Raw genomic sequence first — 15374 nt, 5'->3', positions numbered from 1 at the left:
AGGCAAATGCAGAAACAGCACAGAACTGCCCAAACTTTGCAGCGTTTACGTAGAAAAACTTTATTCCAACTGAAGGACTTACACACAATTAGTCATGAGGAGATGGAGAGAGGCTGCTGGTGGCACTGGACACCCGAGTGGAAGACGTGCAGACCTTGTGCTCAAGGACTAAACTCCTAAAAAAAGCAGTTTTCATCCACATTTCATTTGTTTTCCACCAGCTGCCAAGGCTGTGAGGGGTCATCCGTTGGTACAAACACCTTTTACAACTTGAGGGCTCCCCCAAGTTTTAAAAACCATTTCACAGAAAGGAAAGAAACATTATGTGAAAACACAGCTCGAGAAACACACAACAGAGCAAAAAAAAAAAAAAAATCATGGGAGGTGAAGGAGGCTCTGCAGGAATAGCTAATGAATCCAAATTGCTGGTGCCCAGCAGCAGGGAGGAAAGGGAAAGGAAGGAATGGAAAACCCAAAATTGCCAGGAGAGATTAAAAAAAAAAAAAAAAGAAATTTCAGTTCAAGTCAGAACTTGCAAGTCTTGTATCTGCAAAGGCAGAAAAAGCCACAAGGTACAGATAACTAAAGGAATTCCAAGACTTCTGAGCTGCACTGAGGAGGACAAGACCTTCCACACCATTTCTGAGCTGTCAGGGGATTAACACTTGGATCATCTCTGTTGGCTCGAGCCCACTGGGGCAGCTCTGCCAATTTAACTTTTGTTTAAATTAGGCAAAAGCCTGTGGCTGGAGCAAGCAAAAGAGAGAGAAAAAAAACTTAATCCCAAGCTTGTTGTGTGATGAAGGCAGTTAAAAAGAGACAGGCAGACCAATAAAGGAGGCTGCTGCAGGAATTCAAGGAGCACAGCCTGGGGCTGAGGGGGCTGAGCCCTTTTGGTTTTTGGGTGCTGGGATCTCAGTGTGTGGGTGGAAAAGGCTGTGATGGGATCTAGAGGAGGATGGCTGAACACAAAGTCTACCTGTGTGTCTCAAAACCAGTGTTAAGTCAGGGCTGAGAGGGAAGAGAAGGAGAAAGATAAAAACAGGGAGGAGCTGCCATCTAGGATCCTTGGCCTTCTGGATCCACACTTCCTTCAGGATCTTCATCGTTGTAGATGTTCTCTGCCTGCAAGACAGGGATGGAGACACTGAGGGAGCATTTCCCACCCCTTTGGACAGGATTCCAGAATGTTCTGCTCATTTTTTATTTGCAGATATGGATCACCCAGCCCTGATCCCATTAACATTAAAGCAGCAACACAATCTTGTCCATAAATCTCAAAAAATGTTCTGTAAAAGGAAACTTCTAAAGGAGAGTCCACTGCAAGACTTCAAAAGTGTTTCAAGTATTTATTTTGTAGATCTTTTAGTCAGCAGCACTCTCTAAAAGAGCTACACAGAAAGCTGCCAAGAACAAAATTCAGAGATAAAAAAATCAGGAAAATGGTCTTGTTGAAGGTCAAGATTGTTTTCCAAAACCTCCAACAGCTGGGAGTGTAGGGGCCAGCAAACTGTTCCTGCTCACCAGCACCCTTTTCATCTCTGGAGAATGAAATCTCAAATATTCTTTAAGACAATAATAAACCTTAATTCCATCCTTGGTTCTCACACACTGTTTTAATTCAAGCACAGAAGGGAAAAATTTCTTTTTTTTTTCAAAAGTATTTGGAAACCATTGCTGTGGCCACAGCTAAAGGAGATTTCACTGCCTCTTTGAGATTTCAGCAGTGCTACAAATTGGGAAATTCTGTAAATAAAAGCAGGACTGCTGAAATCCAGAAATTCCACACCTGCACCTTCCCAAAGAACTCACCATTTGCCAGACTTGCATGATATTATCTTCTGATACAGAACAAATGACCCAGGGCTCATTGGGATTCCAGGAGAAATCTGAGATCTTTGCAGTGTGACCACCATGGATAAACTGGGATTGAGGGAAATAAAAATGGTTTGAAATTTGCACTGCAGGGTGAGTGATGGGTGAAAATGATGAATGAGTGAAAAGACTCACCAACAGCTCTGGGGGACCATCCTCAGCATCTTCAGGGGATTGCTCCTCTCCAATTTTACTGCAAAAAATAGGGAAGAAAAAAAAAAAGAAAAGGTGGGGTTGGTTTGGGGTTTTTTTTTTGAGGTGTGATGCAATTAATCAGTGAGATTTTGAGGAATTTGGGATTTACCTCAAGTCCCAAACGTTTAGCCTGCGGTCTGTGCCACTGGAGGCCAGGATGGTTTCATTGTGGGGAGACCACTGAACCTGCAGTAAGGAGAAATTTAAACAGAAATTTAAAAGTGAGGTTTGAGAAGCTGTAACATTCCCCAACACTTCATTTTGTACCCTGAAAGCTCTAGAAGAACTCACACAAATATGTGTGAATAATATTTATTTGAATATTCACACACACACAAAAAAAAAAAGATATTTTCACCACAAAGGTGCCACCTGGAACTTTTCCTCTAAAAAACCCTCATGTGTTTCCAGGTGCAAACAGCTCCCAAGGGTATTGGCTGCTCCTTATCTTACCAAGGATTGCACAAATAGAACCCAGGGATTCCTTCAGCAGCAGGCACAGCTCTCACATGAAAAGAAATCACTGTAATGAAGCTTAACTGCCCAAAAGCTCCCATTTACAGCTTCTGCTGCAGATAGAGCTCCCCAGAACACACCACTCATAATAGGATCACAGGATTAGGAAGGAACACAGAATTCTGCACACTAATGTGGCATTTCAGGATTCTGTCATTTTATCTAGACATAACACAGTCTGAACTGATAATCCCTCCACTAAAAAAAAAACCTTTACATATTTTTCCTCTGATTAAGGCACAAGTTGGAAATGTTTAATCTGCTAAGGAGGTGCTGCCCATGATGTGAACATTCTCTATTTACAGCAGCAAAAATCAGCAATTATCTTTTGTCAGAGTGTTAAAGCTTCCTGCAGGACCAGGCTGAGGAGATGGAAACACTGCAGCCATTTCCCTGGGCCTGCTGCCTCAATCTGCTGCCATGAATAATTGAATGGACTCTGCACTGCTTCCATTTCATCCTTGTGCTGTGGTAAAAGCTCCAGAGCATTGCCCTGATCCTTTTCTGGACTCTCCTTCTGTACTGGAGCTCCACAACAACAACAACACCCAGAGAAATATAAGCAGATAAAATAAAACATTGTGGAAAACTATTTTTCTTTTCCAAGCTGCTGAGTAGAACTAAGTGTGTGAGGATAAAAGATAAAGATTTTTTTTATACCTGAAATATTTCATCTTTATGTGATTCAAAGGAGTGCAGCTTCAGTTTTAGGTTCCTCAAGTCCCATAGAGCAACAGTCTAGGGGAAAAAAATATAAAAATATTTTGTTGAAGTAACAAACATATAAATCCACCCCAGAAAGTGAGCAAGGATGTTCCAAGATGTGGGCAGAAATACCTTATCAGCTGAGCCTGTGGCCAGGATAAACTCACTGTAGGGGTTGAAGGAGAGGCAGTTCACCTCAGCTGTGTGAGCATCCACGGAATGACTGGGTTTGGAGGTGTTGTTTGACCTGGTGTCCCAGCTGGGAAGGGAAAACAAGGAATGAAAACAAACAGTGAATGAAAAAAATGAATGAAAACAATGAATTAAAACAATTAATGAAAACAAAGAATTAAAACAATGAACGAAAATAATGAATGAACAAAGGTTTGTTCACTGAGGATGGAGATGAGAAAGCTTGAGGGACAGGAATAATTTGTGAAGTGCTTTCCTCACTCACATCATGAGCTTCTGGTCATCAGCAACAGATCCAAAGAGGGATTCATGGAGCAGGTGCCAGGACACATCTTCCACCACTGCTGTGTGTCCTGTGAAGATGGTCTTGGCATCCACAACTTTGCCTTCTTTGGGGACAGCGCTGATATCCCACAAGCAGATGGTCTTTAAAACAACATAAATATTAAAAAATTACATCTTTACACTCTCTTTGCCTCCTCCCCCTCAAGCCCAGGAGGTTTTTCCCTTTCCCAAGTGCAGCTTTAGCCCAGCACTCACGTGATCATCAGAAGCACTCAGCAAATGGCCGCTGAGGTTGGGGTTCCAGGACAGCCCATACCCCTCCTTCTGGTGCCCTCGCAGGCGCAGGTCGGGGTTGCACTCCCCAGAAGGATCTGGAACAAGGCAGGGGAAGGATTCCAGTGCTTGGAATCACTCCCAGCACATCCTGGAACACCTGGCATTGAGTTTATTGAAGTTTGCTTTAGCCCAGCAGACACCTCCATGCTTTGGGCTGAGTTCCAGCAGCTCAGCTGGTACTGCTCAAAAACTCCTGAACACCCAGAAATAAAAGTGAGATATTTGTCTTCTTCTCATCATCTCCAACTGCACTTTTAAAGTGAGGAAGGCACTTTTGAGCCTCCCCACAAGTGGTAAAAGGAGTTAGTTTAAACAATCTTGGTGAGTTCATAGGTAAATGGCTGTTAATGTATTTGCAGGACATCAGGGGAACAGCTCAGCTCCCCACCAAATCTTAGTTTCCAAAAAAATCCACCTCGAGTAGGTCACAGTGAGGTGACAAAACAAGCAGGGGAAGTGCAGGAAAAGGTTTCCTTTTCCAAGGATACATCTGGATACACGTGTTCAAACTTCATACAAAATAACCTCTTGAATACACACCCACTCCGCCCTAAAATCCCAAATAAGGAGCAACCCAAACCATTTTTAAATCTCTTTTTTCAGCCTTGGGGGGTGAGCTGGCTGCTCTGTGATGCACAGACCTGGCTTGGAGGGGTGTTTGGTGTAATCAAAGACCAGGACATCACTGGAGGGAGTCTTGGTGGCAATGATGCAGGGGTTCTGGGGCATGTACCGGGCTCTGTTCACCTCTCCCTCGTGGTTGATCTTGATTTCAATTTCAATTTTTCCACTGACTGAGCCAAAGCCTCCAAACTCTAGGAATAAAAGAGTTGTGAATAGTAAGGCAGTTTCAAGCACAAAGAGTTGATTCAAGCTTTGCTACCAAGCTCTCAGAACAGAAAAAGTTGTGATAAAAAACAAATCACAATTTTAGGATTGTGATACAACTTGTTCAATCTCCTTTATTCATAAAACAACTCAATAATTCATAAAACTGCAAAATTTGGGCAAAAATCATTGAGTTGTGAATTATTTTAAAATTTATTTTAAATATTTTTGAGAAATACTAAAATAGAATAGAAACAAGTATTTATTAAACAACTTCAAAAAGCCCAAAGATCAAAATACTCATTGCACAATCCAAACTTCCTGTGAAAAGAGCAAACACTGGATCATGAAGGACTTTCACCAGGTGGAAAGATTGATTCAGCCAAGCAAACAGGAGAAAGCCACAAAGGTTACAAAGCATCCAAGTCAAGTCTGATACAGAATAAAACACAATTTCACCCCAGAGGGGCTGGGACAGTAATCAGGGAGCAGAACTCACAAATGAAAATGTCTGAAATGTTACACTTGTCTGATATAAATGTATCCTTTTGTATGAGTTGGTGTAAAAATTTTTTGGCAGGACTTTACAGATGGGGTAATAAAAATAGCAATGAAAAGCACTGCATGGGGTTCAAGGTCAGCTCCTGAGAAACAGGGGAGAGGTTTTCCCACATAAATACTTTGGCAATTAACCTCCACCTTTTGTTTCCATCATTAGATTATAAACACACTCAAGAAACAGAGTGTTTGTCTATTAAGGAGGCACCACTTAAAAATAAATTATTTCAGAAGTAAAATCTGAACTTTGCTGGCTGATTTTTAGGAAAAGACAAATTTTCTGTTGAGAAATCTCAAATTTTCTGTTTAAAATCTCCATTTTTGGGCTCTTACCTCCTTTCTCACTGTCATAGTGGGAAGCATCAAACTGGGCATCGTCGTTGGGCAGCTGCACACTGGCAATCACCAGGTGGTTTTGTTCATCTGAGGTGTGGGTGCCCAGCACCAACCTGTGGATGCTGAAATCTTTGCCTTCAGGTCTGCAAGGGGAAAGAAATAAAACGGGGATCACAAAATTTCTTTCCTGTAAGGATGGGGAGGTCTTGGAGCACCTGGAAGTGTCCTGCCTCAAACCAGGCTGGGATTCTGTGATCTCAAGCTAAAAATCTCACAGCACAAGCCTGGATTTGCTGTTTATTCTGTTTTAAAAAGAGAGCAGGAGGGTCCCTTTACCTTGTGACATCAGGAAGCCACTGAGCAGTGAGGCTGGGCCACTCCAGGGCATGGGTCATCACCAAATCATACAGGAAAGGGGTGTTCTTTTTCCATATCTTGTACTCCTCGTTGATCACACGCTCTTCCACTGCATCATCAAAGGCTGCTGAAGTGGTTTTTTACAAGAAATACATACAATTAATTATTTATAAATGCATTTACAGACACACAGCGCTGTGGGCAGGCAATGGGTTAGAGCCAAGTACATCAATCACACCCTGGTTTGATATTTGTTCTATTGGAGTAGTGACTAAATGGTTAAAAATCCCTTTGTTGCACATGTTAATCCTTTTTTTCTGGATATATGGCTGGGAATTAATATGAATTATGTCAAATTTTAATCCCTGAAAGTGTCCCAGGGCGGGTTGGACAGAGCTTGGAGCAAGCTGGGGTAGTGGAAGGGTCCCTGCCATGGCAGGGGTGGGATGGGATGAGTTTAAAGTCCCTTCCAGCCCAACCCACTGTGGGATAATTTGACGATGATGGTGTTAGAGCAGCACAATAAAACTCAGCGCACAGGGAGGCCAAACCCAGGCTTGTAACAATGTTTTAACACAGGAGATCCAGCGTTAAACAGCAACTACTGTTTAACAGGCAGGTCTGGGTGCAGCCCCGAACGACTCGTTCCCAAAATCCACTTTCCAAGGCTCCTTCTGCTGCGTGTCGCTCTCCAACATTTTCTGGGCCCATCTGTCACCAGCAGGGCACAGCAGAAAGCAGGGCAGAGCTGGGGGAGCTCCCCATGGAACCGGGGAAAAAGGGGGCACTCCATGGAAGGGAAGAACCCCCGCGGAACGGGAGCTCACCCGTGAAACTGAGACCGAACCGGGGCACCCTCAGGGCGCCTCTGTGTCCGCCCGCTCCCCTCACAGGGCACAGCCCGGCCCTCCCGGCCTCACAAACCCCCTGCTAGGGGCACAGGGGCGGGCAGAGGGTCCCGGTCCGGGCCGCTCTCCCCGCTCGGTGCCGCGGGCGTGGGGAGGCAGCGGCGGCCATGACCGGGAGGGGGCCCCTCAGGCCCCGCCCCCGCGCGCCCCCTGGCGGCGCCGCCCCGCTCCCCTCACGCCGTAACGAGGCGGGGGGGGGCACCCCGCGCCTCACGGTGGAGGCCGCGCCGCCCATACGGAGCCTTTACCTTCCTTGTCGGCCATGGCGCGGCGGGGGGAGCGCGGCGGCCGCGGGGCTCGAGGCGGGGCAGGCTGAGCGAGGCGGGCGGGCGGTTCCTGCGCTCGCTGCTCCGACCCCTCCGGCCGCGGCTCCGTCTATTGTTTCCTGCCCCCGCTGCGTGCGGCTCCCGGCGCCGCGCACCCCTTCGCGCGCCAACGCCGACCAATCAGCGCCCACCGCCGGGAGGCGCCGGCCAATCAGCGGAGGGCAAGGGGCGGGGACGGCAGCGCGCGCGGTGGTCACGTGGGGCGGGCTCCCCCCTGGGAGCCGCCATTTTCCGGAGCGCCCTCAGCGCGCTCTTAAAGGGGCCGCGCCCCGCGCTGAGGGGCGGCGGGTTCGGGTTTGGGTCCCGGTTCCCGGTGCTTGCTCCCGGTCCCGGTTAGGAACGAACCGGTGGCTGCGGCTCCTCCGGGCAGCACAGCCGTGGGTAGAGCGTATCGGGCGGGACTGAGAGCGTGTGGGTTGAGGCCTCCTTCCAGGGCCGCCCTGTCACCATCGGCGCGTTATTAATTCTCTGTAATCATGAATATATTCCCTTTTTCCACAATGCAGTGCCGCGGTGAGTTTTAGAAGCGAAATATTTGTTAGTTCTGCTCGGCTGCTGAGGGCAACCTGGGATCTGACTCCACAGTTGAGGCTTAACAGGTTTAAAATCAAATATCAAATCAATATCTGAGTTTATTCCTCAAGAGATACCCTGAGTTCTCAGTTTCAGAATTCTCTTTGCGACACACCTGGATGTTTACCTGAAATTAGAAATTAGAATGTCTTGTTTCTAAACCTTGGAGTAAGAAGCAACTTATAAAAGTTAAGGCATTTTTTTATTTTTGTATTTTCGGGTTCAGCTGTGGATAAATCTTATAATGCACAAAAAATATTAAAGAATGGTTGTGATGTCTGGAAATGTGGAAAGGAAAATTAATTAGGCTGAAGTTAATCGAGTTCTTCAGTTTGTTGGATTTACAAATGAGCAGGAAAATAGTAATTTATGAGATTTAGTGTAAGAATCTGACTTTTAAATGGAGGAGTTGATACAATTAATTTTTAAATTTGTTTTATTTTAATAAAAACAGATAGAAAAAGAGCACAGGAAACTCCTTGCACAGCTGGAATTGTCACACACGTGCTTTGAGGTTTAAATGTAATTCTTGTCCTAAGAGAACACAACTTTTTTATCAGGGTTTTTAGGGGCAGTGACAATTCAGGTGTGGGATGTACAATGGGCTTAGCACCCTCAAAAAAAATTAATTAGAAAATTAAAATGAAGCTAAAAGGCATGGAAGTTTAATCCACTTTACAGCTGTTCCCATCAGGGCTGTATTTTATCATTTGTGAATGAATGGAATGCTCATTGTACACAGGGAAGAAGAAACACAATTCCTCCCAGAAAAAGCCAAAAATCCACAATTCCCATTAAAATATTTCCCCTTAGCTGAACAAACATCACTTCATGGGTTTGGGATTGACTTCATCTCCCAAAAAGAACTGAAATTAGAGGAATTTAGCACTGAGAGGAATCCTCCCTGTTCTCCACAGGCTGAATCACACCCAGGAAGTGAAGAATTGATTCCCGTGGAGCCATGGCAGAGGACAGGGATTACAACCTGACCGAGGAGCAGAAGGCTGTGAAAGCCAAGTACCCCCCTCTCTGCAAGAAATATGAATGTGAGTATTTTTAATATGTATTTTTTTTTAATATTATCGTGGGTGTGACAGTGCTAAAGGGCAAGGAAGGGAAGAGGAAATACAGAAATAATTTTTTTTCGACGTGCTTTTCTTGTTGCAGGCACTGAAAAAAAAATCACAATGGAAATAAGTTGCTTAATTTAAAGTGATTTATTTATTTTCCTCTTCTGTGGCATTTCTTAGCAGTTTTTCCTCTTCTGAGCCATTTCTTAGCAGTTTTTCTACCTCTCATGTAGGAAGAGACATTCAAAAAAAGTGTGCTGGACTTGTGTGTGGTGTTTTTACTTCGAGTAAAGATGATTATCTCCACCTTTCCCCACCCCTGCAGTGTCTCCTAAGAGGATGTGGGTGGCAGCTTAGGGCAGGGGACCATTCCCTGCCTCTTTTCTGTGTCTGTCTGGAGGGACTGTTTCTGTTACCTCTGTTAGAATTGATATTTTTAGTTCTTTATTTGACAGAAGTGCAGAAATACAGTGACACATCTCACCAGCCATGCAGTTTCCATAACTGGAGGAGGTTTTATCCCTCTTCTGCATCCAGAGGAATTTGTTTGCTTTAGAGACTGTTGTTGAGAACCCTTGAATAGTGTGTGATCTCTTCAAACAGCACCAGAACAATTTTTCAGTTGAAGTGAGCATTTATCTCCCATCCCAACTTAGTTCTGCTGGAATTTTGCATTTCTTTCATTCCTCTGAATAAATATAAATGAGGTTCATGTCCAACTGGATACATGGGATGTTAATCATGCTTCATGAATGAAGTTTGCTTTCTGTTTTATATTCCATCCTATGGTTTAAATTCTTCTCTTTGCATAATGGCTGCTTTTGGGTGTGGGCAGGTAGATTTCCTCACTGAGCTGGAAATATTTGCAAATCTCATCCTCTGCATGAATAATTTTTAGTCCTGTAGACTTCAGCATAAACTCTTTACTCCTGGTGAAAGTTTCTTTTTATTGTAGTTAACTTGTTGGGTTACAACAACCAAACCCTGCACTGACATAATCACATTAAACAGGGTTTTATTTGACAGAAATAATCCAAAATCTCACATGTGCTGAGTTTTTCTGATATACTCCAAAATAGATTTATCACATCTGCAGATGACTGCAAAAATGCTTTGTTAAAAAATCAGATATTTATGTTTGTGTCTTTTTAATCCTGATGTTATAAATACTTGTGGTGACATCATTTCTTTTTGCTTCCCCTCAGATTTGGATCACACAGCAGACGTGCAGTAAGTGTGGGCAGCTGGGATTTCTCAGGGTGACAAATTAATTATTTTTTACACTGCTTTAAGCCTGGGGTGACAGCCAAGGGCAGTTTGCAGATGTGACACCTTGTGGGGCTCTGAAATGTCACTCACTGGGTGCTTTGATGGTGGATTTTGTTCCTGCTTTTGGGACACCATAGAATCATGTTTGGTTTCTTTTCTCATGTTCCTATGGTGCTTCTGACTAAGCCCCTGTGTTATTTGGAAATGTGTTTTGAAATCTCCTTTTAATCCCCTCCTTTTAAACAAAATTTCTTCTGTGTGATTTACTTTTATAGACACCAATTAGCCACATTAGGAAAGACCTTTCTTGGTGGCTGGTAAAACTTTTATTTTCCATATTCTCCCACAAAACTCTCCTGTCGAACTCCTCCTTCTAGAAAACCCAGGTGTTTTTTGCTCAATCACCTCCTCTGCCTGAACTGATTTCTCACCTGCAGGTGACTTTGGGACTGTTTCTTTTTGTTGTGATCCAGTGTGATATTCCAGTGGTTATTCCATGTGTTTTTTTAGGCTCCATGCCTGGGGAGACACGTTGGAAGAAGCCTTTGAGCAGTGTGCCATGGCCATGTTTGGCTACATGACAGACACAGGCACTGTGGAACCCGTGGATACAGTGGAGGTAGAGGCAGAAGGTGAGGATTTCACCTCTTCTATTGAGATTTATGAGAGGGAAAAAGGTACCAAAAATCTCAATCTTTACACATAGTTAATTAAAACACAATTAAGCATTGTTGTCTGAATCTCCTGTACATCTGAGGTGCTTTAAAAATGTTTTTGCTGAGACAATCTCTGCTTCAATCACACAGGGCATGACCTGTTGTCTCTTCTCTTCCACTTCCTGGATGAATGGCTGTATAAATTCAGTGCTGATGAGTTTTTTATACCCAGGGTAAGTGTTCTGGCTTCAGCTTTTGGAGGAGAAAGCTCTTCCCTGATAATCCCAGCTCTGAATGCAGTGGTATTTTAGGGGGGAAAAAAGAACACAAAAAATACAAGGGCAGGTTGGACAGGGCTTGGGGCAAGCTGGGCTGGTGGAAGGTGTCTAAACAGTGGGAAATAACCTTTGTAAGTGAGATTTACTGGGAATTTCTGCCTGAAGGTGGAAGGTGTGACTGACACATTTCTCCTCCCACTCTCTGCAGGAAGTGAAAGTGCTTCACATTGACCGAATGCAGTTCAAAATCAGATCAATTGGGTGAGCTGAGACCATTGTCTGAAAATGCATTGTGCACTTTTCTTGCTTCTTTTGAGGCTTCAAATGAAATTCTCACTGTTCTGTGCACATCACTGAAACTAATTATAGCATTTGGTGAATGTTACCAAAATTACAACACTTCTATTTTGTTTTTTTGCTTTTACAGATGGGGAGAAGAGTTCTCTTTGGACAAACACCCACAGGTAGGCAGAGGTTCCTCTTTTTCGTTTTAGGAGGAGGAGATGTGGTGTCCTTTAAATCAGAGATCAAAATATAAACGTGGCTGAAGTACCACTGACCTCAAGATCTCACTTTCTGCATGGTTTTGTGAATGTGTCCCTGAAACTGTTGGCATTTCCTCAGCACAAGAAAAACTCAACAAATTAACTCAATTGGCTTCTTTTTTTGTGATGTAGATAACACAGAAAAATCAATCTATATTCAGAACTTATGTGTTTGGGTTTCACATTATTGGTACAGATTTCTGCTTAGACACTTCTTGCTTTTTTCTTCTTTCTTTTTTTTCCTAAAGAATTGTTAGAAGCAAAATCTGATGTCTTGATCTGTGTCATTTTTAGCATAGCAAACGTTGATGGTCTGTCAGAGACAAGAAGAGGAATTTGTGGTGTTAAGAGAATAAAAAATAAGGAAAGAGTTTCCTTTTCACTATTTGGCCTGGCCATTAGTGTGACAACTTCTTTATTAATCAGAAAAAATATAGCTACAGATCTTTTGGGGGAAAAAATGGATGGCATTTGAGGAAAGTGGTGAGAACTGGGAGTTCTGAACTGGTAAAAGGGATATAATTTAGAAAATCTATGGTTTGTGTCTCTTTTCTAGGGCACAGAGGTCAAAGCCATAACTTACTCAGCAATGCAGATCTGTGAAGATGAAAAGCCAGAAGTCTTTGTCATCATTGATATTTAAAGTGAGGAGAGTGTGCTTGTGTGGATTTTGGTGATCATCTGGCAGAAGCCCCCTAAAACTGTAATCCCTGTGGGGAAAAACCAAAGGAATTGGCCTAATTGACACAGTTAAAATCAGAAATTGAAGGGACTAATTGCAGGGAATGTCAGATTGTTTTCACTGAGACAGAGAATAAGAATGAATTGAGCTCTGGGGGATATGGAGAAGGAGAGGTTTGTTCAGGTTGGAAATCTCCCAGGAGTGCTGGCAGTCAGCTTTTAATGCTGATCCATGTGAAATATAGAAATTGGTGGAGCTTATAACTAAAATACTCCCTTTTTGCAGCATGGCAGGAGATAATGTTCATCTAGATTGATTTCATTTACATATTTCATGTTCTAATTCAGAGCTGATGTTCCTCCTCCATATTGCATAAATCCAAAATTAGCTGCGGTGCCTCAGATGTAACGTGGGCAAAAATATGAGTGTTTAAAATTAGACACCTAAAAAATTGATGCCAATTAAACAAACAAACCACCACATCTTTTAAACTACTTAAAAAGAAGTCATGCCAGCAGGTGGTGCTGAATTGCTGTAAATAAATTTGCCACATGAAATCTTTAAGCATGTGACTGAGTACCTGGAATCCTCTTTTCGCCTCTGATAACTCTAAAAAGTTGGCAGCTTTGCTGCTGTGGGAGAAGGGAATGGAAATGGATGTCCCAGATTCTCCCTGGGTTCACTCCTATCTGTTTCTTAGAAAAACTGACTCTTTTTTTTTAAAAAGCATGGCTTGGATCAGCCTAATTCTTTTAAAAAGAATCCAGACAATCCTTAAATGTCAAAGGAGTGTGGACTTGACTGAATCAAAATTAATCAAAAATAATCAAAAGTATGGGTTTGGGTTTTTTTAAAATCACAGGATAGCAAATGTGTCTTACCTGCTGTTTTAATTTAATTTAAATGTGAAGAGCATAGGCCTGGCCTATTCTGTTATCATAAACGCTCCAAGTGCCTCGCTGTGATGTCTCATAAAGTCATCTTAAATAGTTCTGGTTTTATTTCCATGCTGTAAAGACAGAGGGATAAAACCCCTGTTACTTTTTAAGAAAGCCTCAATGCTGAAATAAAACTTGGACTGAAACAATTGACGGCTTTGTGAGTGGTTTTGACCAGTCAATTCAGACGCAAATTACACTTTGTTCTACGCTAAGGTGAGCAGAAATTTTTTTAATCAGTATAAATTGCAACATGGCAGTTTATTGGTACAAAATAAGTGTGATTTGGACAGGTTGGGGTTTCTTTCTCCTCAGGCAGAGCCCCAAAGGCCCTGAGGGCACGGCCGCCATTGCGGCCCCTCAGAGGCCGTGCTGGAACGTGATTGGCTGGCGGGGTCACGTGACTGCCAGCGGCCAATCGGGCATCGAGTTGAGGCGGCGCCTGTTCCCCACAGCGTGAGGGGAGACGGGCCCTGAGGGAGGGTCAGTGATGGGGGTGAGATGGACACTGAGGGAGGGTCAGTGATGGACACTGAGGGACGGCCAGTGATGGACACTGAGGGAGGGTCAGTGATGGGGAGACAGGCCCTGAGGGAGGGTCAGTGATGGGGGTGAGACGGGTCCTGAGGGAGGGTCAGTGATGGACCCTGAGGGAGGGTCGGTAATGGGGGTGAGACGGGCCCTGAGGGACGGTCAGTGATGGACACTGAGGGAGGGTCAGTGATGGGGAGGTGGACACTGAGGGAGGGTCAGTGATGGAAACTGAGGGAGGGTCAGTAATGGGGGTGAGATGGACACCGAGGGACGGTCAGTGATGGGGAGATGTGGTTGTGGGGAGATGGACCCTGAGGGAGGGTCAGTGATGGGGGTGAGATGGACACTGAAGGACGGTCAGTGATGGGCACTGAGGGACGGTCAGTGATGGAAACTGAGGGAGGGTCACTGATGGGGAGATGGACACTGAGGGAGGGTCAGTGATGGGGAGATGGACACTGAGGGTCAGTGGCTGTGGGGAGATGGACAGGGAGGGTCAGTGGTTGTGGGGAGATGTGCACAGGGGCTGCGGGAGGTGGGTGTAGGAGCTGACATCAGCCTTCCTTTAGCCCAGCTCTAAAATGTGAGAAAATAAATTTATGTGGTTAAATTTTAACTTTGCAGACAAATGCTGAGGTGCCCCAAGATCAGTCTGAGGCAACAGTAACACACTGAAGTGCTCCACTGAAATGCTGACAGGAGCCTGCTAGGGAAACATTTGCCATTAACTAAGTAAGTGTTATTCATCTAGTTTTTGGGGGTTTTTTTTCCCAATACTTATTGCAATAAAACAGGTTTTAAATTTGCCTTTTTCCATTTGCACAGCTGTGGCAGTGGCATGTGCTGCTCTCCCAGAGTTTTACAGAATGCCCTGAAAATGGGTCATTAAAAAACACCCTCAGCCTGCAGACCCTTCTGGGGGTGCCAAAGGATCCTGTAGATGCAGGAACTTTAAGAAAAGTCCTGCATTTGTGGTTATCAAATGTACAAATCTCAAGGAGAGCTGAAGAAGGCTGGAGATTGGGAATTATTACAGAAGTTTGCTCCAGTCTCAGTTTTGCTGAGTTTAATGTCCTGGATGTGGATCAATATGGCTGTTCTCAAATTCCCTGTGGGGAATTTCTGCTTTCTTGGCAGGAACCTCAGATACAGATGCTGCTAACAGGAAAGGAAACACAGCATCAAATGAGACATGAGACCAAACTCTTTATCAGGAGTGCCATGGGAATGCCACTCTGCTCTCAGGCAGAGTGCTCTCCTTGAGCTTTTCTTTTTTAATCATTTAATACTGAGCATTTTTAGCACAGATTCTGTGATCCAAGTGACTGGGGAAATAAATATGACTAAAAAAGCTAAAGAGACTCCAGAACTGCAAAGGTTGCTTAACCTCTGAAGGAAATTTTGCTTATAAA

At 44.0% G+C, this 15374-nt stretch overlaps 2 protein-coding genes across 6 annotated transcripts; one reads left to right on the top strand and one right to left on the bottom strand.

The window, feature by feature from the left end:
- Positions 1 to 35: 35 nt before the first annotated feature.
- Positions 36 to 7510, bottom strand: RBBP4 (RB binding protein 4, chromatin remodeling factor). Of its 3 annotated transcripts, none has more exons than XM_033080758.2 (12): positions 7340 to 7510; positions 6163 to 6310; positions 5824 to 5969; positions 4746 to 4919; positions 4024 to 4139; positions 3749 to 3909; positions 3424 to 3550; positions 3247 to 3324; positions 2180 to 2256; positions 2011 to 2068; positions 1813 to 1923; positions 36 to 1125 (listed from the first exon to the last, which is right to left on the bottom strand). In XM_033080758.2, the coding sequence occupies exons 1-12, from the start codon at positions 7353 to 7355 to the stop codon at positions 1060 to 1062; spliced, it is 1278 nt and encodes a 425-aa protein (XP_032936649.1). In that variant the 5' UTR covers positions 7356 to 7510; the 3' UTR covers positions 36 to 1059. The 3 variants fall into 3 exon arrangements, with proteins under 3 accessions (XP_032936649.1, XP_032936650.1, XP_032936651.1); XM_033080759.2 differs by having other exon boundaries at positions 6163 to 6307; positions 7340 to 7473; XM_033080760.2 differs by lacking the exon at positions 7340 to 7510 and adding an exon at positions 7011 to 7082.
- Positions 7511 to 7618: 108 nt separating this feature from the next.
- Positions 7619 to 13206, top strand: ZBTB8OS (zinc finger and BTB domain containing 8 opposite strand). 3 transcript variants are annotated; one of them, XM_033080975.2, is made up of 8 exons: positions 7619 to 7930; positions 8908 to 9036; positions 10266 to 10290; positions 10840 to 10961; positions 11136 to 11218; positions 11472 to 11524; positions 11691 to 11727; positions 12365 to 13206. In XM_033080975.2, exons 2-8 carry the CDS (start codon positions 8952 to 8954, stop codon positions 12449 to 12451), a joined length of 492 nt encoding a protein of 163 aa, XP_032936866.1. In that variant the 5' UTR covers positions 7619 to 7930; positions 8908 to 8951; the 3' UTR covers positions 12452 to 13206. The 3 variants fall into 3 exon arrangements, with proteins under 3 accessions (XP_032936866.1, XP_032936867.1, XP_032936868.1); XM_033080976.2 differs by lacking the exon at positions 7619 to 7930 and adding an exon at positions 7994 to 8016; XM_033080977.2 differs by lacking the exon at positions 7619 to 7930 and adding an exon at positions 8081 to 8179.
- The last annotated feature ends 2168 nt before the right edge of the window (positions 13207 to 15374 follow it).

Source organism: Catharus ustulatus, chromosome 26, assembly GCF_009819885.2.
Source record: "Catharus ustulatus isolate bCatUst1 chromosome 26, bCatUst1.pri.v2, whole genome shotgun sequence".
NCBI lineage: Eukaryota > Metazoa > Chordata > Aves > Passeriformes > Turdidae > Catharus > Catharus ustulatus.
Note: the sequence above shows the minus strand (reverse complement) of the source record. Positions and strands in the feature narration are given on the sequence as shown.